Genomic DNA, 25,407 nt, shown 5'->3' with positions numbered 1-25,407 from the left:
AATCCGGCCCTGGTCATAAAGATCCATATACGGTATTGATACCGGTTGATACAGGCCGCCTACACAGACATTATTATGATTATACATATACATTTAAAATGTAATTTTGCAGCTGTAGTCTTGGTTGTTGTGTATTTTGTGTGTTTTTTATATATAGCACTGACAGGTCCCGTAGTCAGTCAGAGGTGGTGATGCTGCTGCAGCTGCACACAGGCTCAGTCAGTGAAGATGATGAGGCTGCAAACGACGTGAGAGAGAGAGGGACGTTATTTCTACTCTGTGCATGTGGCACTCAATTTTTTTTTTTTGAGGAAGTAAAAGAAGCCGAAGAACATGGACGACGTTCATATGCCTCCGCTTGATGGCTTTTTTTCCTGCACCACGGAGGAAAAGGGGGATCTACGGCTTCAAGTCAGTGTTGGAGGAGATGAACCGAGAAGCGACAGATCTGCACTAAAACAACGGAGGCGATGCTAACGTGCTAACACGCTAGCTGCTTTGATGTCTGTTTCTCCGACACATACTGATGTACTGTTAGGGATATAATTGCTCATTAATCGACATGAAGCTTTAGACTCCTCTCGCTTTTGACTTTGTTCCCTTATTACTGGATAACTACACATTTACAACTCAAATGTTCAACCTTACCAGGTGACATTTCGTGTCTAGCTACATTAGTTAGCTCACTTTAGTGGAAGTAACTTAGCTATTAGCGTTTACGCTAACAGTTAGTCAAAATTAGTCCAGCTAATTAACTTAGCCTTCGCTCAAAAAGATAATGTATGCCCGGAGTATCTGTACACGGTTTACATAACAATGACGGGCACAGCCAGCTTGGCATGTTAAACACCAGCAAAGTCACATTAGACAACAATGGTGTGCGCTTATTTGCAATTAATTCATCTTTAAAACAGAAAAAACTAGCTCATAACGTTAACTTAGCATCAGGTCTCCCATTAGCTGTATCCAGAGATGAAGCTAAAGATAAAACTGTTGGTGTTTTAATCAAGTTATCTTGGTGGTAACGTTTATAGCCTACTCTTTTACTTGTTAAAAACGTAGTAACGACTGTCTCACCGGATGAGACTGAGGAAAGAAACACTATGTGATGTTAAAATAAGTTTTTGTTGTCAGTGACTACAAGTTAGTTTCTTCCAAACACAAGAGCATTGTTGACTAAAATGTGCTAAAAACATAGGGGCAGAAAAGTTCACACGTCTTCAAATGCTCTGTACAGTGTAGGTGGTGAATTTGTTTTCCAGCCCAGCTTCATAAAGTGGAGCTCATTAGTGCCAGACATGCGTCTTTCCTCGTTTTTGGCCCTGTTCAGGCCTGCTTTACCCCTTATCCTCGGGCTGTCTCTGGGATGCAGTCTGAGTCTTTTAATGGTGTCCTGGACGCAAGGGGACACCGACGACTCCTGCAGGGACGAGCTGGGCAATGGGGGGCTCTTCCTGGGCAGAGGAGATGCCCAGAGAGGATCAAGGGATGGAGCTGGAGATGAAGACTTCCAGCCACGTATAGTGCCCTATCACAAAGACCCCAACAAGCCTCACAAGAAAGTCCTCAGGTGAGTGTAGCAGTCATGTCTTTATCACATTTTCCAAACACCACCACCACTCTCCATAATCAAAATAGACCGAGGGGAAATTAAGAACACTGTTTTGTCAGACTAGTGGGACTAGTTAGACCGATATGTTGTGATATGTTGTGAACTGATGAAAAGTCTTCCCTAGACAAATACAAGTCCAGTTGCCTTCGATTCAGTTTGTTGCCCAGAGATAACGATGACCTGGATGAATAAGAATATCCATAGACAAAACTAGAGATGATTTAATTTTAAGAGATTTATATTTGATTATCAATCCTCTTTTTCAATAAAGTTAAACTGCCCTCTAAATTATAAGTTGTATTGGTGAAATTTGCTTTTGCAAATGTGGAGCAGCTCAGATGTGAAAGTGATTCACAAATTCACATTCATTCACAAATTCATAATTCAGTTTTCCACAGCTGTTTATTAACTGGAAAAGCTTATCTTTGAATATTTTTAGAAGCTCATGTTTGAGTCTGTTGCAATCTGTGTTTGTTGTGATAGAAACATCCTGTTGAAATTATTCTGTTTGTGCTTTTTTTCCCCCAACCTCTCCAGAACTCGATATATCCACACTGAACTGGGCATCAGAGAGCGACTCCTGGTGGGTGTACTGACCTCTCGGGCCACCCTGAACACGCTGGCCGTGGCAGTGAACCGCACAGTCGCACACCACTTCCACCGCACCTTTTTCTTCACAGGCCTGCGCTCCCCCAAGGTGCCCCACGGCATGACCGTGATCGCCCACGGCGACGACCGGCCGGTGTGGCTGATGTATGAGACGGTGCGTCACCTCCACCAGCACTACGGTTCAGACTACGACTGGTTCTTCTTAGCCCAGGACGACACTTACATGCAGGCGGATCGTCTGTCTGAGCTGGTGGGCCACCTGAGCGCGGGTCAGGACCTGTATATGGGCCGTGCGGAGGAGTTCATCGGCGGGGAGGAGAAGGCGCGATACTGCCACGGGGGTTACGGCTATCTGCTGTCTCGCAGCCTGCTGGCCCGTCTGCAGCCGCATCTTGACACCTGCCGTAATGACATCCTCAGCGTGAGGCCAGATGAGTGGCTGGGTCGCTGCATTATTGACTACCTGGGTCTCAGCTGTGTGGAGGTGCACCAGGTAAAAAAGAGACACAGACTAGTACATGAGTATCAATAGAAATATGCATGGAAATTATAAAAATTAAATTTTACGGTTTCATTGATAGAGCATCCTTTTTAACACTTAGTTTCCTTATCTATCTCACAGGAGATGACCTATCGCTACTTTGAACTGGGCAAAAACGCAGATCCAGAGCGTGAAGATAGCATGCAGTTCAAAAATGCCTTCACAGTCCATCCCATATCAGAACCAAATCTCATGTACCGCCTTCACAAACGCTTCAGCCAGATCGAACTGGAGTGGACTTATCAACAGATCCAACAGCTCCAGGTTTGTTACGCTCTGCAGCATTTTTTCACATCGAGTAACAGCTTATCTGATGGGATGACAACCAGTGAGCTGCCAAAGTGATTCATTTTGTGTACACTGTTTGTTCTCCTCTCCACCACACCCACATTTTGAACCAAAACCGAAATTCCTGACGGATACAATATTTAAACATGGGTGAAAGCCAATGAGAGTGGTTGGGTGTCTTGCTGAGACATGAAATGTTTCATTCCAGTGTCATCTTATCATGACTATGTTGTGCAGGAGAATCCTCATTATGTAGGTAAGGGAGCTGGTAATGATAGTTCATTAGAAAGTGCTGACATGCCTTAAAACATAGTTACACCACCAAGCACTCAAATGTGCCACATGTTTAGACCTTTCATTTCACTGGGTCTTTTTCAGCTTTTATAGCACATACGATAAATTCTTGTCCTCTCATCAGATGCAGATCAGTAACCTGAGCGACCGGACACCAGAGGGTAAGGCTGGAGTCACGTGGCCAATAGGAATCAACGCCCCCTTCAAACCCAAAACCCGTTTCGAGGTCATAAACTGGGAGTACTTCACAGAAGAGCACATTTACTCGTGCGTCGACAGCTCGCCGAAGTGTGAGATCAAAGGGGCGGACCGCGCCGACGTCAGCGCAGTCCTGGAGATCGCAGTGGAGCGCCTGAACGAACGTTACCAGCCCCAGCTCCGCTTTCGCAAACGCCGTCTACTCAACGGGTACCGGCGCTTTGACCCCACGCGGGGCATGGAGTACATGCTGGACCTCGCCCTCGAGGCCTACACCCAGAAAGGCCACAGTCAAGTCATTGTAAAACGGGTCAACCTGTTGCGGCCCCTCAGCGCGGTCGAGATCATCCCCATGCCGTACGTGACGGAGGCGACGCGGGTGCAGGTCATCCTCCCCGTCACCGCCCAGGACCAGGACTATGTCAGTAACTTCCTGGACATGTACGTGATGAACACTCTGGACACCCACGACAACGTCTTACTCACGTTCTTGTTCATATACGACCCGTTCGACGCGCAGCGAGTCAGCCAGACCGACGTGTTCGCCGGCATCAAGGCCATGATCGGCGAGGTGGAGAAACGCTACGGGGACGTGAAGATCCCCTGGATCAGCGTGAAGACGGAAGTGCCCTCGCAGGTCAAGCTGATGGACATCATCTCGAAGAAGCATCCGGTGGACACGCTCTTCTTCCTGTCCAGCGTGTGGACAGAAATCAACGCGGACTTCCTGAACCGCTGCAGAATGAACGCCATCAGCAACTGGCAGGTCTTCTTCCCCATCCACTTCCAGGAGTACAGCCCCGCCGTCATGTACCGCGACCAGCAGCCCTCCGCCGCCTCCTCCTCCTTCGCCTCGGAGTCGCTGCGTGACGGCCACTTCGACCGCCACGTCTTCGACGAGGCCTGCTTCTACAACGCCGACTACATGACGGCGCGGACCAAGATGGCCGCCGACATCCTGGACAACGAGGAGCTGCTGGAGAGCATGGACGTGTATGACATATTCGTCCGATACTCCGGCTTGCACGTGTTCAGAGCCGTGGAGCCGGCGCTGATCCAGAAGTACGTGCGGCGGGCGTGCAACCCGCGGTTCAGCGAGGACATCTACCACCGCTGCGTCCTCAGCAACCTGGAGGGCCTGGGCTCCCGCTCGCATCTAGCAATGGCTCTGTTTGAGCAGGAGCAGGCCAACAGCACCTAGAGGTCGTCGGGATCCAACCGGGATCTCACACACACACTGCCGGGACAAACGGATACTGACGCAGAATAATGTGAATTATAATATGGTACATTTACGATCCATACACTGAAATTCTTACACTCCTATTTGGCAGAACGATGACAATTGCTGACACATCAACAAGAGCCGGTGAAGCTCGGAAGTCGTACACCCCAGCTGAAAATCTCCTGTGACTCACGAGTCTGTGTCTTTGAATCTGTCATGTCTAGACCAATTATGAGTCATGAAAGTGTCGTCTCACTTAGCTCCCTGAACGTGGACTACAGACATTCACAGAATATAGATGAGCTGTTGTACTCCTGAGGGTGACGTATACTCACAGGAGCCCAGGAACAATATTTATACTCCCATTAAATATATGATCTTCCATCTTGAAATAATAAATGAACAAAAGCCTTCATTGTAAAGAAATGATTTAAGAAAAAGAAACTTGAGCCATAAGTCTTCTTTGTGAAGATGTTTAAAATGATACTGGAACAAGCTGGAGCCAGTGGCTGCCTTTCCTGTAAGATACATTCTGTTGTTGTTGTTGTTTTTTTAAAGATGTATTAAAGAGCGATATTTCTGCCGTGAGTCGTTCATTCGTTCATCCTGCCGAGTCTGAGTGTCATTAGACAGAAAGACAACTGTTTATAAGATCTGTGTGTGTGTGTGTGTGTGCAGCATGCTTGGACAGTTATTCCTGGAGGTATATGTTATCTGCTTGGCAGAGCTGAAAAAAGGCAATATGGCAGAAAAATCCAGCAGCCACTACTGATGGTGTGCTCATACTGAGAATAATGCGTCTTGTAAGTCTTTCCCAGTTTGCCTCAGAGCTGGACTGCAGAGCCCCGGAGGCAGTGAACAGTTTGTTCCGAAGCGGCCTGGCCCCGCCTCGTCTCCTCACATTAAAGTCAGTGATTCTCCACCCCTGCCTGGGCCTCCCTGGGCTTTTGGCGAGTATTCTGTACACACATGTCTTTGGGGAGAGAAGTGAACCCAGTGCCCAGTGGGAGGGGTCGCGTCTCTACCTTCGCCCAAGGTCCGCCGGTGGTGTGGGTGGTTAACCTTCACAGCGAGATGGTTGAACATGCTGAATGGCTCACTTCACACAGCCTCCTCCTCCTCCTCCTCCTCCTCCTCTAAAGGGGTGAGACAAGCCCCCTCCCCCCCACCTCCCAACAAAACTTCCCCATGTGAACAGTGGAGCAGCAGAGTGAAAGAGGCTCTTTCTGAGGTGGGAGCGGGACTGCAGGCAGGCAAGCACCACAGAAAGGCCTACACCTGCTTCCTTGTGGTGAGGTCAGTGAACAATAAAAAGCCTGTCTGCCACCTCTGACAAACGCTTCACTCAAGCACAAGGATTTAACCCACCAATGGGCCTGAGTGCAAAATCAGCACTGCTAATGCATGAGAGTGCTCTCTTGAAGGAGGCTAATGTGGCAGAGTGCACAATTATTAGCATAATTAGATGCAATTTTAAAAAGCGGCATTGCAACATCAGCTCATAAAGGAGCATCATTTGTGTTTTGTTTTATTTATTTATTTTTATCTCAGTTCAGGTCAAAGATGTGTTTCAACAGCAGAGGGGGAAACACATGAACTACATGACCTCAACCTCTGTCAAAGTTCAGACAGTCTGGCCTAAACACACTACAGACATTAGTTATAACAGTAGTAACAATACTATGACTAAATAAAATAAAACTTGACTTCATCCATGTGAGGCCAAAATCATGACAAGATAAAAACATGTGTACGTAATGTAACAGGGAAACACATCTGCATTACTTTATGGTTTTTTAAAATGTTTATCCATGAGTCATTTCCCTTCACAAGCAAAAGATAAAGAAGGGCTGTTTTGGAGTTGTGGTTTTAACATTTATGCAACTACACGTGATAAAGGGGAGTAACACATTTTGAAGGCCAAAAGTTAAACTAATAAAATTCAGATTAATCCTGAGGGACTTTATTTGGAAAATTACTCATCAGAGTGTTTACTGCAGCAGTACACACACACACACACACACACACACACACACACAGCATTATTTATAAAGTCACATTAGTTATGCAGTAAAAAACACACCTCCCCCCTTTGAGGTTTGTGACTTCATATATTGATGAATGCAGCTGGTTCCACTTTGAGATGACCTTTCCTTACACACCGTGACCTTTAAAAGTGGAGATAAAGGGCAATCAAACCGCCCTAATGCCTCACCTTAATCCCTGTGACATTTACTGTCTATGTATTTCCACAGAATCTTCACTTGAAAATAAAAAATTACAGCTGTCACCATCTCTCTGACTGTGGCAGATTTTTTTTTTTTTTTTACATCAGTGACAGTGACATTGAAGGACTCTTTTTCCTCCTCTGGACTATTTTAGAATGGAAACATTTATCACATATTCACATCTTATCTTTTAGTTCAGCTGCTAAATGAGAAGCATCCTGCTCTATGTAGCTGTAGAAGGTCAGTCCAATATGGTTACGTTAATATGCAAATTTTTGCAGCAAAAGCACAAGAATGTCTCATCGTGTTCCCCACAGAGGGAGTGAAGTTGGTAAAATGTGTTGCTGTGTGTGTGCACAGGAGGTGTCCAAACATAGTGAGTCATAGAAGTGAGAAAAAGACACGTTAGATATCATGGCATTTACAAACTTTGGCAAGCGCTTCTTTATTTACATCCAGGCTGTCTCGCAATGTCACAGCTGTTTTCCCTTTTTTTTTTTTTTTTAATTCCTCTTCTTGTAGAATTTAATCACCCAAACAAGTTTTTGCTCATTACAGATATACAGTATCATGTATATACTATAATCTTCTTGTCGGTGACCCTCTCACAACAGTGTAAACAGAGAGAAAGAGCGGTTCCTCGCTCTTCAGAAACACATGCAGGGAGTCAGGAGAAACATGTCGACTGTATGTCAAGGTTTTAGTAACAGCAGATCTGTCTGTCTGTCAGACATTTATGTCAGATCAGACATTCCTGGTACTGAGCTGCTTCTCGCAACTTCTCGTTTCCCCCACAAGAGGGCGATAGTGACTCAGTGACAACAATGTGAATGCCCTGGGCGATACAAAGAAAGAAATCACTCTGGGTCAAACACAGAACTAAGATAACTACCAATGACTAGTTTCTCCTCTAATGAGTGCAGTTAATATAACTTAGTCAGAGTAACAAAAAACACAGTTCAGAAAAAAACCACACCTACAGTTAGTTGCTGGTAGGGCATATCATTTTTGGCAAAAAGAGTTTCCAGAAGGCATTTCAACAAAGGTGATGAGTCCTCTGCTCTTCACACAGACTGCTATGCTAGCTTTTGTATATGTACAACACACACCGTCTCATCAGATGGATTAATTCATGTCCATGGAGCATGCATAGGTCATCGTGAAATCATCCAATCACTTCTTGTGTATGCTGGGATAACAAAGAGGGTCTCACCCAAAGACAAAAAGAGAGTCCCGACAAAAAGTTACAGCACAGTGCAAAGAAACCCCCCCACCCCTCAAAAAAAAAAAAAAAAAAAGCCTCCAGCTAGAAACTGACTGCTGGGAAACAACAAAAAAACAAAAACAAATCCTCCATCTGAGATTACAAGATATACATACAAGTCGAGTGTCGTTTAAAAAAAAAAAAGAGTGTAAAATGAGATTGGTGCAGATTATATCATGTGTTAACAGCTACTGAGATTGGAAGTGAGGGAGGTCGTTCTTTGTTGCAGCTTCTAGCTCCCACGATAGATACGAGATGGACCGAAAATAAACCAACCCCAACCCAAGATAGTACACAGAGGAACACTAACATTCCTGCTCTACTAATTCAAAACTCATGGAGCTCCCATACTGCACCATGTAACTCGCCCACCCTCATACCCATAATCCCCCTCACCCCCTCCCCAAAACAAACACACACAAATAGTCTGTTGTATACTGTACAGTTGGCCCTCTTAAGGGGAGAGAAAAAAAAACATATTTATTTACATTCACATCTCTAGAAAAGAGAGAAAAAAAAACTTTTTTCTTCATGTAACATAAAAAGTGTAGAAATGGACAAAGATCTCCAAACCTGGGCTCAAGTGTCTATTGCAAAAAAAAAAGGTTTTAGAGTTTGTTTTGGGAGAATTTGAGGCCCGGGTTACCGCCATAGGAAAACATTGGGAGTAAACTCTCCCTCAAACTACTTAAATAGTTTGGATGCGTTGAGCCCAAACTGCCAAAAATGACTTCTTTTTTTGCAATTTCATTCGAACCCAGATCAGGATTTTCTTTTGCCCCATTTCTGTTTCAGTGATCATGTTCTCTTCTTCTTGTTGCAACCTTTGGTAACACCTTCAAAACATTAACTGGCAAAAGATACTACACAAGGAAGAGGCAGTGAGCGACTCTGACGGAACAAATCGGTCAACAAGTCTCAACATTTATAGGCATATTTGCATTTTGCTATGATTAAGGGAAGAAAAGCTATCGTTACGACGCTCAACACTTGTTTTTGTCCTTCATTAAAACACTATACTCTTGCTAGAAACAGACAAGGAGCTGTTAATACGATAATACTTTAGTTCAGATAGTAACTTAGCTAATACTGTTGTAGGAATTTAAATCACTTCACTGGAGAATCAGACTAAAGTGAGACACATTGGTAGTCGTCCAATCAATCCACTCAAACCTGAAAATGAAGGAAGTCCACACCTCAGGTTTATAGATAGCATCGATTCCCTGCATGCACCCGATGTGTCGCACTCTAATCTCAATTTTGCTGGTGTAATTAATCAGTCTTTTAAAAAAAAAATCGAATTGTAACAAATGAAAACACATACACAGTCAATCACACCTCAAAAAAAACCAAAAAAACCCAAACATCTGTTTTAAAAAGAGCTGGGACAACATAAAGGATGAGGACTTGTCCAGAGAGCTGTGAGGATCGACTGTGGGTTAACGCCGTGTCCGTGTTTGTGGGAAACAGCAGCAGACTCTCTGAGATGAGGATCTAGAAACACAGCTGAGAGGAGAGGACGGGGGGTGGGATGCGGGATGGGGGGGTCGCTAGTGACGATATTTACAAAGCAGAGGGCGCTGATGAAGTGAGTCCGAGGATGGATGTGATCCAAGGGCCTCTGAGGGGTCGACCACGCATCTGAATGTATGCGATAAGCGATTGATGGGGGGATGGGGGGGGTCCTCACAGTCCTGCACAAAACGGAACGAATACGCAGTGGATGCATTTGTGCATTGAGATCTGGCTCCGTACGTGCACATCGCTGCTGTCTTGTGAAAACCTCCTCACTCCAATTTCTAATTTCCCTTACGAAACATTGGACAAACCTTCAGAATTTAATGTATTCGCCATCACAAAGACTGTTTCTTTTTTTTCTTTTTTTTAAGTTACCAACATTTTCAGAGGTATTTTGTTTCAGCAGACTACAGCGAAGGCCTCACACACACACACACACACACACACACACACACATCCAAACACACACACACACACACACACACACACACACACACACACACACACACACACACACACACACACACACACACACACACACACACACACACACACACACACACACGGCTCTGATGCAGAGATTCAGGAGAGCCTTGGTTTAGGTGTTGCGGACAGCTAAGGCCTGTTCCAGCTCCTGTCTCCTCTGCTGAATCTGTTGTATTGGGAGGAGAAAAACATGAATACATCAGCCGAGAGTCGAGACGCAGAACAACAGGATGTTTTTAGTCACTCAGGTGCCGTTTCCTCACCTTGCAGTAGAAATAGCGGCTCACGGCCTCCTGGGACCATGGCTCGTGGTAAAACGCCGCCCTCCTCTCTTCTTCAGGGTTTCCAACCACATCTGTCATTAACTACAGACAAAGGAGAGAAGGCACAAGCATTAAGACCCCAATCACAGCCATCAATAATGTTATAGCTGATTAAACTCACCATAATCTGGAGGTGTAAGTAAAAAACGTCATCACTCATCAAACAAACTTTCTATCAGTTGTATTTTGCATTTTATTTTGCACCCAAACATCTAGAAGATATTCTAAAATAACAGCAGCTTTAAAGGTACATTGTGTAGGAATTACTCCCATCTAGCGTTGCGGTTGTATGTTGCAAGCAACTCAATCGTATTTTTCATGCTGCATTCACGTGAAATTGGGCAGACGGCAGACGGACGACAGCCGCTGCACATAACGGCATAAACAAGCCTCTATGTAAACAAGTGTTCAGTCAGCACGAGGCAAAACAATACACGGAACACTTCAGTTTGTTGATGGGGGAGATTACTGATTAATGAAAAACGTACTTTTGAACGAAATAATCAATTTTCGTGAATAGATAACAGGAGAAGTTACACAATGTCCCTTTAAGGAGTCTAACACTGTGTGTGTGTAAATAGAAGCCGTAGCGTCCAACCTTAAGGTCTCGGCTCTGGGATTTGAGCCAGTCCTGAATGTAGCCCTTGGGATCTCTGGAGAAACTGAGCATGAAGTCCCTCTGGATCTTCAGCTGGTTGATGGACTCGATGGTCTCATGGATCTGAGAGAGGAAGAGCAACACGCTGTACATCAAGAAAAAAAAATACAACTCACATTGCTTCCTATATTCACATAGCTGCAACATCTAAACAACTAAAGCTATTCATGTTCATGTGCCATCTATATATGCTCAGGGCCGTTGCTAGGAATTCCGGGGCCCCTGAAAGAATACTGAAGTGGGCCCCTGCCCCCTGACTTTTCCCCTTCTTTCTTAGACTACGTATGTATTATCATTTTTTATTTACTTTGTTTTGATGCTAATGCAGCATTAATATGAGTATTAATCAGGGTCATATGCAGAATAATTCAGTCATACAAAGATTAGACTACTGGGTTTTTTTGTGGGCCCTACTGGGCTCTGGACCCCTAGAATTATCATCACCTTTCTCCCCTATACAACGGCCCTATGCTGAAGAAATAGAAACCTTACAAACACCAAATACACAACTCCTCAGGAAATGATGCTACAGAAGAAACAAACTGATAAACATATATATTTTTAACCTTTTAATACAGTTATTTCTTAAAATGTAATTCGCCAATAACTGGGGATATACAGTATTTTTTCGCAGGAGGGCATCAATCATTCATATATTCTGTCAATGCCTGAATCAATTTTCACCGAATTTCACAGTCAAATGACATTTACTATGCTGACCTCGTGACCTACAGCTTGGTTTTATCGAACACCAGCTTTTCTCCACATGTGACTTTTTTTTATCATGCACCTTCCTCTGTACTGTATGTTGCACCTCAGCACCGTGATGTTTCGGTGAAAAAGTGCAGGTAAATCCAATGAAAAAGTGTGTCACACAAACAGGTAAAATTAGCAAATGGGGTTGAATGTATTTCTGAACCACTTATTTGCCCCTCCCTTCCTTCCTGCTCACCCACAGCAACCTGCCGTCGACAGAAATGTCAGCTGCAGAGTTTAAAATGTGTCTGGGTCAAACATTAATACACTTAAAAACAGCAGGGTGCGAGATCCGCCGTCAGTAAAACAAACGCTTCCCGTGAAGTAATATATGCAATCAAAATGGCTGCTCCCACGAGGCAGCCTGCTTATCACCTCGGCGTGACATGCGGCATCAAAGTAAGAGAGAATCAATTCGCGAGTGTGTGTGTGAGGAGCGCGCGCGTGTGTGTGTTTTGCGACGCCGGTGATCTCACCTTGTTGTCGAGCGAGGCGATTTCCTGCTGGTTGGCGGTGGAGAGGAGGAAGCTGCTCATCTGGCCCTTCAGGGGGTCTTCCACCTCCACGTCGATGTCGTAGCAGGCCGTCTTCTTCTGGTCATTGGGGTCCACACTAGATGGGGAGGAAAAAAAGATGAAAGAGAGTGTAAAGAAAAGAAGAAAATGAGTAATGACTCCAAAGTGTAGGGATGGAATGTAAAAGACAAAAACCTTTTATGTATAAGTGGCAGTTGGGAAAATAATTACAGAACCTGAGAAGAAACTTTTTAATAAACACAATTACCCCCATGACATCCTTTCACCTTTTGTTCCCTGTAACCACATGGTGCATAACAACAGTTTTGTGTATTTCTGTAACAAAACTTGCAAAAACTTTAATTAGTTTTTGACAGTTCAGTCCTCTGCAGCCACAAACTGTTTACGGTGTCAGCTGGACCGTTGTGGTTTGTTTAACTTTATTTTAGTCTTTCGAGGTTCAATTATATCTTAAGTAATGAACATAATTAAAAAACATGAAAAGAAAAATATGATATTTTTGGTCTATTAAAAAGGCTTGAAGAGATATTTTCACAGAGCTGAGGTCGTTGTGAGAAAACAAACCTCTGCGGTTTGACATTTATAGCTCTGTAAATTAAAGTGCTCCTTTCTACAATGCAAGGATAAAAGGTCTCCTCAAAGACACAATATTCAACACCAGGGGGACGTGTTCAAAACATACAATTAAAAGAAACGCTTTATAAATGTTTCTTCATACTTCTGTCATCTGTCTGCGTCGTTTGTCTTAGCAAGGACTTTGCTGAAAAGGAGTTTTCCCTGCTTAGATGAGGTCCATGCACAGTCAGGGCCGTTGTATAGGGGAGAAAGGTGATGATAATTCTAGGGGCCCAGCGCCCAGTAGGGCCAGCAAAAAACCCCAGAAGTCTAATCTTTGCATGACTGAATTATTCAGCATAAGACCCTGACTAATACTCATAGTAATGCATTAGCATCAAAAAGTGGCTCATCAAAGTGGCTAAATAAAAAATGATAATAGTCTAAGAAAAAAAGTGGAAAAGTCAGGGGCCCACTTTTGTATTCTTTCAGGGGGCCCAGAATTCCTAGCAACGGCCACGGCAACACAAGAGTCTACCTTAATCTGTTTCCTTAACCCCCCCCTCCCCGCAAACCCCCACTCATGCTCATGTAAAGCGCCTTGAGTATTTTGCTTAAGTTAGTATTATTATTATTATTACCTGATAACATGGTTGATGACGATGGGGTCTGGGGGCAGGAGGAGGTTGGTGAGACGCTGAGGGATCTCAGAGAACTTCAGCCGTGGGCAATCAAATATCTATAGAGAAATTGGAGGGAAAAAAAACTGAGTTAAAATGCAAAAAAAAAAAAACGTACTTATCTGATTTATTAGATTTGATCAAAACCCTTATTGTATGTTTTCTCCCTGGTATTTGCTTTTTCACATGTCACTGGAAAGGCAGTGCTTGTGTCACATGTCATCTGTGAGCTCCCGTGGTTCAGACATTTTCCATATTGCTCATGTAAGTAAAATATTTCCAGCAACAGTGACATGAATATTTATGCATCTGCGGCGGCGTGATTCGTAGCACACCCTGAGCCCCGTACCTGTTGGAAGTACTTGTCACAGTTGATGTACTCCTTGTCATGGGAGTCCTGCAGCTTGTTGGTCTTGACATACTGCCAGAGGGCCTGGATGATGCAGGAGCGAGTCTGAGTGTGAATACCAAGCAGGCGTGCCAGGCGAGGGTCCAGCTTAAACTGGGGAGGCTGCGGAGAAGATATAATTGCATTTCAACACTTTTTACTACCGCCTACCTCCCAGCGTTTACATCAACTCCATCACATCTGACACCCTTATCATGTCCCCCCCCCCCGGCTTAGAAACGGTTGTCAGGCTTGGAAATGGAGTCTTAAATGCACTATAGTGTTTCTGCAGAGTTATCAGCGACACGAGGCCTGCAGGTTGTCACTACAACAGCTGATTTCATTGCACGGATTAGTCACACAGTCGTAACGGAGGAAGAGAGTCTATTTCTGGGCAGCGGCGTCTGTGGGACCGCCGTGGCGCCCTCACCTGGTAGTCCAGCATCAGCAGCAGAGTGCAGCGCACGCTCACGTCGCCCGGCCTCTTCACCTGGAAGCCGTCCGTCTCCTGGGTGGTGGGCGTGCGATGCCACTGGAAACACAAAAGCACACGACGCTGTTTTTAGTGACGAAGCAGCTCTAACCGAGCCGATCCGAGACTTGAATGGTCTGCATTTCATTTGTTTCACACTTCATTATCAGTTTGTTTCACACATTGCTCATCAGAGTTGTTTACTAATTCCTGCTTTAAAGGGCCTGTCTCACTACAAATGTTGGAGTCTGAAAGTAACACCCTTTTCTGACAAAAGTTGAGCAGTTTTGTGTATTTCATACGTGAGGTTTTTTTTTGTATTTGTGTTTTTGTCATGGCTTTTTAAAGATGAGTAGGTCTTAGTCAGTAAATGTCGTATAACAACAGTTTAGCCGAACCAAAAGGTGTAGACTGGATGCCACTAAGCGTAAGAACTTATTTTGTGAATTTTCTGCCTTTTTTCCAATTTCTGGCATTTTGTTTTGCAAATTTTGAAAATGCAAATAAGAATAGGTGGATGGAAACCCCAGTGACTAACAACAGATTAACATGTTAGCATGTTAACGTCAGTGGAAAAAAGGAAATGATAGAAATAGAAGCAAAACCAAAGGGTTGCTCTCCGCAGATTAAACAGTAAGTAATGCTAACGTTAGCTCCTTTAACCATTAGATGGTTTGCCAAGAAATTAACCACATTCATAGTCCAATACTTCCAAGACCCAAGGATGTTTTTCATTTTTTACGTTCATTTTGATTATTTCTTAATATTTAATATACTAGACGAATTCTGAGGCTGAATTGGGCTGGAGAACTGGTAATGTGCAAAAGAAAGTGGACATGAATGCACCTGTGCCTGCTTTGCCTTGATCTCGGCCTGCAGAGTAGAGTACGTGGTTTGGTGAGAGGCAGATTTCTGAAACTTGCTGTGCACATTGTACCGAGAAAACCCACGATAGCAAAAGGTTTACCATGTGGCCGTGAAGCTGAATGTTATCGCGCCCAAGATCACACAATCAGCGAGGACGTGAAATTACAGATAAAGCAAAATACCAGCCGAGCGAAACACAACTATTGCCATAAGATTCACAGTTTCAGCCTTTGTGTTTATATACAGGACCACAGGACCTCCTATGTATCTTGACCACACATCTAATTTATGTGTCCATTTTTCTGCTTAGGATCTGAAAAGAAAAGCACTTTAAACACTAACTTGGCATGCAATACAGTGTAATGCTTTCCTTCAACTCTTCAGCTGACTCAGAGCAGATTAAGTACTGATTGTACCTCTGCAGAGAAAAAAATGCTTTTGATGGAAAATCATTCAGAGCAAAGCACCTGAGTGCCTTGCTCAAATATGCTTTTAAAAGAAGGAACCTTGAGAAGTCATAATTTTCACTCTGAAACTGCTAAAGTGTTTTTTTAAGTCAATACATTTTGTGAAGATACAAAGTCAAGGGCAGAGTATGGTTGTTTTTAATAAGGAAGCACTTGTTTGCTCCAGCTCTCACACCTGCATGTTTAAACAACCTTGCAATGCTGAAAATAAAGAGAAATAGAAAAAAATCTCCTTTCTGTTGTTACAAAAAAAATAAAAAATCTATCTATTTTATTATTTTATTTAATCGAATGGGGACAAAAGAACAGGTTAGTTGGGGTGAGTGTTTCAACCAGACATGAGGTAAAAAAAAAAAAAATGTTAAGTGAAAGTCGCTCCTGTGCATGATGAGGAGGTCGTCACTGACCCTGACTGCATGGCTGAACAGGCTGATTCACCGATTTGCGCAGCATACAAACTCTTTATTACTAATGGATGCGATCTCAAATGAAAAGCGCTGACCTGCAACGTGACCAATGGGCAAGTTGTGAATGTTTTCTAAAAGGTACAAAGAGATAAAACTAACACTAAGGATTTAGTGTATCGATTTATCACAGCACGGTGAAATAATGCAAGCAGCAAATAGGCATTAAGACCAGGTTTCAGCTACTTGCTCTTACCTTATTGCAGTTTGCAGCTACTTTATATCATAGCTATAAAAATAGTACTTTTTCCTCTTCTACTTTTATTTGACAGATGTTACATTTCAGATTAACATTTTCAAAAATGTGCCAAATGGTGAATGTCAGCATTTAGTGTATAGTGTGTTTGTATTGATTACATTTACATGGAGTGTTAATCCATGTTCGATACAAAAACACTGGTTTTAATGACAGAAGCTGAGATGTCTGCAGTGCACTCATGTGGTACGAGCAGGTCAGAGGTTGAGTAGATGGTGTGTTTGTGTGTGTGTGTGTGTGTGTGTGTGGTTCTTAAACAGAGCCCCTTCCTGTGTGTGCAGGGGGCAGCGGCCATGTTAGGACTGACCTCGACCAGGTGGTTGTCAGGACCGTAAAGGTCTTTGTCCAGCTCGATCACCAGGCTCTTAAAAAACGAAGAGAACTTCTTCTTCTGTTTCCCCGGCTACACAACAGAGACACAGAGATAGTTGTGGTCAGTTAATGTCTAAAATTGAGACGCACACAAAAAGACAAACGCATCAAACAACGAAACAGAGCACAAACGCAAACCCTTGTATTCATGTCTTCACTTATAGCAACATTACTAATCAAAAAACCCACAAGAGGCCGAGAGAGATCTTAAAGAAAGTGAGACACTAGACATTTCTCAGGGTCCACTTCCTCAGAGCTCAACCAGAAATATTTGTGGTTTGTGAAACCTAAATGCTTCCTACCGCTGTGAAATGACGGCCTTGCCCCGGACTGCTGAGAACATCAGAGTTTTTTGAAGCAAAGCTTACAGCGCAGAAACATAAGTTTCACATAAGATCATTCTGCCTTCCTTGCTGTATTACACTCTCTATAAACACATTTCACACCAGCAATCAATCACTTTAAACTCCGACATGTTTTACTGTCCAACATTGTTTGAGCACTTCATTAGCGAACGTGACTGCAGGCCAAAAAACTGCCCAGCGCGGCTTTGCGATCAAACAACATCATACTTTCACACTAAATAGGAAGATTATGATGTCAGTAATTTAAATAAACAGCTATTTGCCTCACACTGGCTTCATCTGCCAGAGATGACATAACACTAAACTGTGCAGCAGATCAGTGTCCCAGAAAAAATCTTAAAGTAGTGCATGTACAAAAAGCCCATGTTTAACAGCTGGTAGGTACATTTAATAAAGATACATGTGCACTATGTATGAAAACTCACGTCATCCAGCAACTTCCCCTCCACTCGCAGCTCCCATGATGCAATGCTGCCGTCGGAGTCATCGGCGTCAGGTCTGGCGGGGTTGAAGGTGTTGGATATGTAAAGCCTCAGTTTACGCTTTTGCTGCTGACACAAGGGCATGTAACAATCCACAGTTTAAAGGGACACTCCACAAAGTCATGAGCTGAAACTGACGTGAAGTGTGAAGTCAAATCTTTTTTGTGTGTGTGTGTTTTTTAATAGGACAAACAAAAAAAGGTAAAAATTTAGATAATGCTCTGATGTAAGTGTTACAGTGTTACGACAGGGGGAAAAAATGCAAATACTTTTTTTTTTAAATCTAAGCCTTTTATAGTCACGCCTGGAGGTCAGCAGTAACCCATTGTGGGCCATGATGTCTTTTCCTAACCTTCATTGGTCTCTTCAGTGCTTCCTGGATATCCACGCGTTTTCGCATGATGGTCTGGTCCAGTTTGCGCTCAAACGCCAGCAGATCCATGTAGGCCTGAGACTCAGGGACCAGCTCACGGATCTGCTCAGAGAGGGAGAAGACGATCTGACGTTAAAATCTTTAGATGGACAACCGTAATATCACACTCACAGGATTAAAAAGTCATACATCATCTGAATATCACTTAGAGCTTAAGCAGATTAGCTGTCTGTCCAGCCTTGGTCCTGGTAGGGGGTCTGCTGCTGTCCTTTTTCAAGGACATTTTTACACTAATACATCCAGTTTCCTGTTATTTCCGCTCTTAATAGCTTTAACATCTGATCTTTAAGAATAGACCTTGATGGTAAAGATAAAGCAGGCTAACATCACCTCACAAAATGGCTAACTAGAAGAGAAAAAAGAAACATCTAGTTCATGTGGAGGAAATGCTAACATAAGGCACTACTAATGAGCTAAACGTAGGAACCTAATCAGATAAGTTCAGCTAAGTAGTTGATAGATAATTGGAAAAAAAAACCCACAGACTTTGTTACATTAGCTTATTAGTTTGTAGATCTTATCCACTAACTTGGTTAGCTTGTAAGCAGAGCTAATGGCTAATGGGTGAAACCCTACAGTCATGTTTTTATGGCCTCGCCATCCCATCTATGTGAAATATTCTCAAAGTCCAGGTGTCTTATTTATATTCATATATTTACTGCTTGTTTAAAGTGTGTGATCGTGTTTTGAATTTGAAATCAAGTTCAGCAGCTTTGAACAAAGTTGTAGCTGCACATCAGGTTGTGCTACAGCATCAACAGCAGGTCAGTGGGGAGGTCGATGTTAAACTCAAGGCAGCCTGGTGACTTAGAGATTCATACTTTACCATTACAACCCCCTCATCAGATTATTCAAATTACTAAAAAAAAAAAAAAACTGTGAGAAATTTAATGAGTAATATTAAAAAATCTGTATGAGACTTATTTATTTGCAAATGATTATTTCTCTTTCACTTATAGAAAGGTGATATAGGTAGAGAAATATCTCTTTACTGCTGCCCAGTCCATCATTAATAGGGTGGACCACAACATCCCGGGGACACTGGGGGATAAAAATGAGATGCAGTGTGTGCAGCCAAACAGCCAGGACTCAGACATTACCATGCTGATGAAAGTCCTCGGAGCTTCGAGGGCTGCTGCTTACCAAACTGCGCACACACACACACACACACACACACACACACACACACTACAGTTCGTTCCTTCTCCACCCTCCCTCTTCTGTCCTTTTTCATGTTTCTTTCTAAATGGCTGCTTTCATTGTTCCCTCTCATTCCTCCTCTATCTGAATCTCACCGCCTTTCCCCGGGCTGAGGTGCTGAGCAGACGCAAGAGTGTGGCAGACATTCCCTGTCCCTGACTCATTATTGTGGAGTGGCGCCCCATAGCCATGCCATAGTGCTATCTCCCTGTCTGGGTTATGTTAGGGGATAAGACCTGAGCCCAGACACTCACTGTCCAGACCTCCATAGTTTCAGAGTGAAAGCTTTCTGCGAGCCAGCCAGGACACGGTGAGGTTATGGCGTGGCACGGGGCCGAAAACTGAGAGTCCACGGGATGAAAATCAAACCTCAGTCGGCACAGACTCACCTGTGGCAACGTGGCGATTCTGCTGCCTCTTTTGGCTCTACTTGTGGTTTCATCCCGCTGACTATTCCAATTTAAATCAATAAGCCACCATTAAAATAACACAACGAAACCCTAAAAAAGGAACCCTAAAACCTCCCCGGATCGCTCCCCTCATCCTCGCTCTCCTCATTTGGAAATAGCACATAATCATCTGGCCCTCTGCACCTTCCAAGAACCCCTGACATCAAAAAAGCGGCCAGGATTTATCTGTTCCGCACACAAAAGATAATAACACGCACAAGGAATAAGCAGAGCAACAAAGGTAAAAAAAAATATGCAGCCTCACCCTTTGCGGAAGAATCTTGTCTGCCATTTTCCTTCTCTTAGCACTAGAGAGAGGGAGAGAAAGACAGAGAGAAAGAGGAAAAAGAGAGCATGTTACTATGGTGACTGATAGCGTAGCACCCAGGCCATCTGCTAAAATGCTGGGCCATATCCAGCACCCCAGCGTCCCAGCTGTGTGTGTGTGTATGCGTATGTGTGTGTGTGTGTGTGTGTGTGTGTGTGTGTGCCCGCTTATGTGCTCTCTGAAATGCAGCGGTCCACCTGGAGAGCGAGAGCCTCTATCAGCCAAAAAAGTGTCACATCACACATCTCCTGCCTGACATGTATTCACCGCACTTATGCACACACACACACACACACACACACACACACACACACACACACACACACACACACACACACACACACACACACACACACACACACACACACACACACACACACACACAAACACACACACATTCTGCAGATTCACTGGGGCCGCTGCAGCAGGACACGGATGGTGACAGGATGTGTGTTAAGGAGCTTTTAGGAATGCAGAGTTCCTCCACAGAGGAGAACGTATGTGTGTGTGTGAAGATATTTTCATTCACGAATCTCAGGCATTTCCTGCTGTGAGAGAGCAACATATGTTTACTGATATACCGTGGTTTTTTTTTGTTTTGTTTTATACTTACCGAGGAGGGACACAATATAAGACAACCTGTGCCAAGTTGGTGTCTTTGACTGAACTTTTTCTTTCTAGGTGAGTCTGATTTACAAAAGCAACACCACAGCAGCTCACTCCTCTATTCAAATGTCCTTAAATATTTCATCGACATCTGTGGACACCTGTGATATGTGGAGCATCCATGTAAATTCATGCAAGTGTGCTGATGTCGCTGCCTGCAGAATGACACTGTAAAATGAACAATTATAAGAATAAAAAAAGGGTCAGAATCACTTATTTTAAGATGATTTTGTCTTGTCTTTCTCATCATAGGGGGAAAAAAAATCTTGGCTTGTGAGTGATAGGCTACGTCCTCATGGTGGAGCGTTGAATGGTGTAAATAAGCAGAGGAATTTATATCTCAGGGTTTTTTAGATCCTTCTCTGTGCTCCTCTTTTGAAGTATTAACACCTTAATTGAGCTGAACTGTACGGTAATGTTAAGCACATTTTTAGTGAATTTCTCAAGGTTCACTGCTTTTATCGAGTCTTTAAAGAAAAAAAAACTGATTTAAAGCAAGAGTTTGACATTATAGAAAATATTGGATTCACTGTCACGCCAAGAGTTGAAGATGAGAAGATTGATACAACTGACATGTTTGTGCTAAATATAAGGTGTAGCAGCAGAAGGCTATCTTAACGGGAAGATGAAAACAGCTTGCCAGCTAAGGAAACAATTAACCTTGCACTGTCCAAATGTATACAATGAAATGTTTTAGTATTTGTCAAACACACACAATTGATGTTGTGCAGTTAAAATACAAGGTGTAATGTAAATCCATTAGCTTTGGAAGTGCTTGTTGGCAGATTCTGCAACAGTTCGACAGAGCTAGGCTAGCTCTTCCCCCTGTTTCCAGTCATTACGCTAAGCTAACTTGCTGGTAGCGATCTATAGCTTCATATTTAACATACTGTACATGAGAGATATTAATCTTCTGATCTAATTCTTGGTAAGAGAGCAAATAAACACATTCCTCAAAATGTCAGACTGATGATTTAAAGGCTGGGGAGTCTTTTGCTTTCACCTGATCTAGTTGTGTTTGCTTATTGATTTCTTGTTTGATACATTGTGGTGTGTGACAAGGATAACATCTACTGTGACAGGTCATTTTATTGAAATAATAATATATTGTATGTAGGCTATTGCAATACAGTGAAAGTGTCTCGATTTCTAATCTGAAGATGTATCTGAATAAAGTGACTGAGGTGATTCATATAAATGGGAAAGAACAATAATGCAATTTTTTTTATCAATATGAGATCTAATAGAAAAATATTAATTTTCAATAGTACTGTGGAAATTCCGACAGGACCAAACTTTTTTTTTCCCATCATGTAGGAGGTTATAATCCAAAAGGTTTTTTTGAAGGTGATTAACATTGATGACAATAAACTAATCAACAGCACTAGATAAAAAATGAAGAAGCCTCTGATGGCTGGCAACTGTTTTTTTCCCTTTATTTCTACAACAACTGCTCGTTTAATTTTTTTTATTTCTAGTGTCTCATTGTACAGTATATTTGCCATATCTCCCAATCCGATTCCTCTAAATTTCTGGATATTATGTTTGTTTGTAGAAGGGGGTCTTTTTTGCAGTGTGGGGATTTTTTTTGTATCACAGAGCTCTGCAACGATCTGTGAGGCAGTATGTTACATCAGCATGCCAAATACTGAAACAAGCCTGCTGCAAGGAGAACTGGAAGATCCAGGGGGGGGGGTGCAATGCAAAGGAAAACACAAACCTGCATCACAACAATCCGCCATTCTACACTAATTAAAAAGGGTTTCAGATTGGATTCTACTTTAGTCTTATACTATTGCTGCAAAACAACTGTTTCCATCATGCCATGCTCCAGTCCAAAGCATGCACCACTAGAAGTCAACCTCTAGGCCTGTACCTACGATCGGCCAAAACAACTCATTCAGGGAGTGCTGGACCCGAGGTGAAAGGCTAAATAGGCCAGAGTCATCAAACGTAAGAATAGGACATGCAGCAGAATAAACTCCTACTTTGATCCGAGCGTGGGATCTGATTGGGGCTCTCTCATGTCCATCTGCCTCGCCGGCATCTCATTGGCTCCGGGGAATCCGACCGGCTTCCTAAGAATTGGTGAGGATTCGAAGGTTGTCCGATTAGAGTTGTGACGAGACACACACTCAAGTGGCAGCAAGTAGAGGAGCAACACCTGGTAGTTCTGGCTGTTTGTATGTCTGTACGTGTTGGATGTGTGTTAAGTTCAAGGGTCTGTTAGTAGTAGGTGCAACTCAGACAAGGGCAGGCACTGGGATGGTTGTGTAACTGTGTCCATGCACGCACAAAGTGCAGCAGAGAAGGACCTGGGAGGCGTCCTGCTCGTCTGAGGGACACACTCATTCAACAAAGTTTCTCAGTGAACCAAAACAATCATGCTTCACACACATAGACAGACAATACACTGATAATGGACACACTGTGAGCTGGTGGATCACATGGAAAGGAGGGTAGACAAGAAGTGTGCGAGTTAAGCCCTTTGGTTCAGCTCTGAATTCTATAGACATGAGTTGAAATGGATTCTCAAGAGCAGATGAAGACAACATGAACGATACTCACATCTTTTTGAACTTCTCAAAACAATTCTCCATTCTCAAACCAAGTATTTCAACTTCCCAAAACCAGCTCTTGGTCAGAAATTCCAGCTGTGATCAGCACCTTCAACCTTCTGGTCGAGCACCAAGAAAACCAGTTATATTATTGGATAAAAACCTCACAATGTTCCTGGGAAACCTCAAGTGTCCTGGATAACAAATGGTCGTGAGCGGGGAGGAACAGTTTAAGGCTTGACTTCAAGGACTACGAGTGAACAGCAAAAAACCAAGATTCAGAGCTTCATATAATAGAAGATAAATTGAAGGAAAACAAAAGATAAAACTGAATATTTTATCCCTATTGTGCAAATGAAAATATATGAGGTGATGGAAGAAGCTGTGTTCTCAAGCGGAAAACAGAGTAACAGAGCTCCAGCTGGAAATCTTGAAGGCTGATAAGTGAAACAATGGGGTTCATTGTGTTGTTAAATTGCTGTTAAGAAACATTTTTTAGAGAAAACTAAAAGAACTAATCTGTCGGTGAAATGCATAACATCAAGAATGAGGTAAGTCTGAGCAAATGACATTAAGTTTGTTGTTTGATTGCACACACTGTCGGAATAACTTCCTCATATTACAAAACGGTGACCTTGCAGAACAGTTTTGTAGAAGGTGTTGGAGGAAATGTTCCAAATTATTAACAAATTCTAGCAGCTAAAGAAGTGTTTCACCCTCAGCCCACGGGAGTCTGACAAAGTTCACCAGTAAAAACAAATTGTTTGGCATAAAAACCATCCACATTTTAGGTGATATGGGAATACTGCAAAAAGACAGTTGGGCCCGAGGAGGCTGCTCTTATTCATTATTTTATTTACTGACCTATCTGCAGGTTATTCTCTCTAATTTTTTGGTTCATAATATGGCAAGAAAATGGCTAATTACATTGAGATTTCCAAAAGCTCAGTCTGACTAAAGCAAATATTTGGACATTCAATTTGCTATTATTGAAGACCAAGGATCCAAGAAACTTAGATTTACGAAGCCAGAACCAATACATTTTTTTTTTAAATTTTGCTTAAAAATTATTAATTTTAAAATGTACTTAAATGTAATATTCGTCATGTTATTTCTAATACTTTTTTTCACTTTAACTTTTGAGTGAACATTGTTATTCATGAGCTCAACCCACTGACTCTTTTTAATTAGCTTTTCAGAATGACTGGCTAAGAGAATCTAAACTTTGAGGTCAGTTGGCAACAGCAAATATCCATACATCCATGATACATCCATCCATCATCTACACCGCTAATCCCTGCAGGGCTGGACGGAGGCTGGAACGTATCCCAGCTGACACAGAGCGAGGCTGGTGTACACCCAGAACAGGTCATCAGTCTATCGCAGGGCCGCCAACACACTGAGATGAACAAGCTCACACACTCACATTCACATCTACACTGCAAAAACTCAAAATCTTACCAAGAATATTTGTCTTATTTCTAGTCAAAATGTCATTTCTAGTTAAAACAAATCAAATTATACTCAAAATAAGACTCGTAATATAAAAATTAGCTTGTTTTAGACACTTTTTACTTCTTTCAAGCATATTTTCACTTGAAATAAGTAGAAAAATTTGATAGTGGAGCAAGTTTTTCTTTCTCATTACAAGCACAAAAAACCTGCTGTCAAGTGAAAATTTGTTTGAAACAAGTGAAAATGATAAAAACAAGTACATTTTTAGGTGATGAGTCTTATTTTAAGTGGAAAGAGATTAGTTTTGACTAGAAAATATACATTTTGACAAGAAATAAGACAAATATTCTGGGAAAGATTTTGTGTTTTTGCAGTGTACGGACAATTTAGATTCGTCAATCGACCTAGTGTGTG

The 25,407-nt window shown here is 42.7% G+C and overlaps 2 protein-coding genes across 5 annotated transcripts in view; one reads left to right on the top strand and one right to left on the bottom strand.

Moving 5' to 3' along the window:
• Nucleotides 1–233: 233 nt before the first annotated feature.
• chpf2 (chondroitin polymerizing factor 2) lies at nt 234–5,330 on the top strand. Its single transcript, XM_083995589.1, has 4 exons — nt 234–1,570; nt 2,150–2,714; nt 2,844–3,026; nt 3,469–5,330. Exons 1-4 carry the CDS (start codon nt 1,299–1,301, stop codon nt 4,741–4,743), a joined length of 2,295 nt encoding a protein of 764 aa, XP_083851715.1. The 5' UTR covers nt 234–1,298; the 3' UTR covers nt 4,744–5,330.
• Nucleotides 5,331–10,259: 4,929 nt separating this feature from the next.
• The window catches only part of smarcd3b (SWI/SNF related BAF chromatin remodeling complex subunit D3b), a 26,888-nt gene continuing 11,740 nt past the window's right edge, over nt 10,260–25,407 (bottom strand). Inside the window, exons 3-14 of one of the 4 annotated variants that reach the window (XM_083995753.1) lie at nt 22,969–23,058; nt 20,252–20,294; nt 18,257–18,379; nt 17,848–17,970; nt 16,993–17,088; nt 14,590–14,691; nt 14,121–14,282; nt 13,733–13,830; nt 12,477–12,612; nt 11,185–11,307; nt 10,527–10,628; nt 10,260–10,429 (exon numbers count right to left, since the gene is read on the bottom strand). In XM_083995753.1, the coding sequence (XP_083851879.1) occupies nt 10,376–10,429; nt 10,527–10,628; nt 11,185–11,307; nt 12,477–12,612; nt 13,733–13,830; nt 14,121–14,282; nt 14,590–14,691; nt 16,993–17,088; nt 17,848–17,970; nt 18,257–18,379; nt 20,252–20,294; nt 22,969–23,058 (1,252 nt within the window). In that variant the 3' untranslated portion in view covers nt 10,260–10,375. Of the gene's footprint in view, nt 10,430–10,526; nt 10,629–11,184; nt 11,308–12,476; nt 12,613–13,732; nt 13,831–14,120; nt 14,283–14,589; nt 14,692–16,992; nt 17,089–17,847; nt 17,974–18,256; nt 18,380–20,251; nt 20,295–22,968; nt 23,059–25,407 lie in introns of all 4 variants that reach the window. The other 3 variants (XM_083995752.1, XM_083995754.1, XM_083995755.1) reach the window with 3 other exon arrangements.

The sequence above is a fragment of the Trachurus trachurus genome, assembly GCF_905171665.1.
Source record: "Trachurus trachurus genome assembly, chromosome: 20".
NCBI classification, from domain to species: domain Eukaryota; kingdom Metazoa; phylum Chordata; class Actinopteri; order Carangiformes; family Carangidae; genus Trachurus; species Trachurus trachurus.
Note: the sequence above shows the minus strand (reverse complement) of the source record. Positions and strands in the feature narration are given on the sequence as shown.

Excerpts from the sequence above, each read along its gene's own strand:
- chpf2 (XM_083995589.1), top strand. The coding sequence starts at position 1,299 with ATGCGTCTTTCCTCGTTTTTGGCCCTGTTCAGGCCTGCTTTACCCCTT. Across the intron at positions 1,571-2,149 it reads CCTCACAAGAAAGTCCTCAG|AACTCGATATATCCACACTG; the intron begins GTGAGTGTAGCA and ends CAACCTCTCCAG. Across the intron at positions 3,027-3,468 it reads AACAGATCCAACAGCTCCAG|ATGCAGATCAGTAACCTGAG; the intron begins GTTTGTTACGCT and ends TCCTCTCATCAG.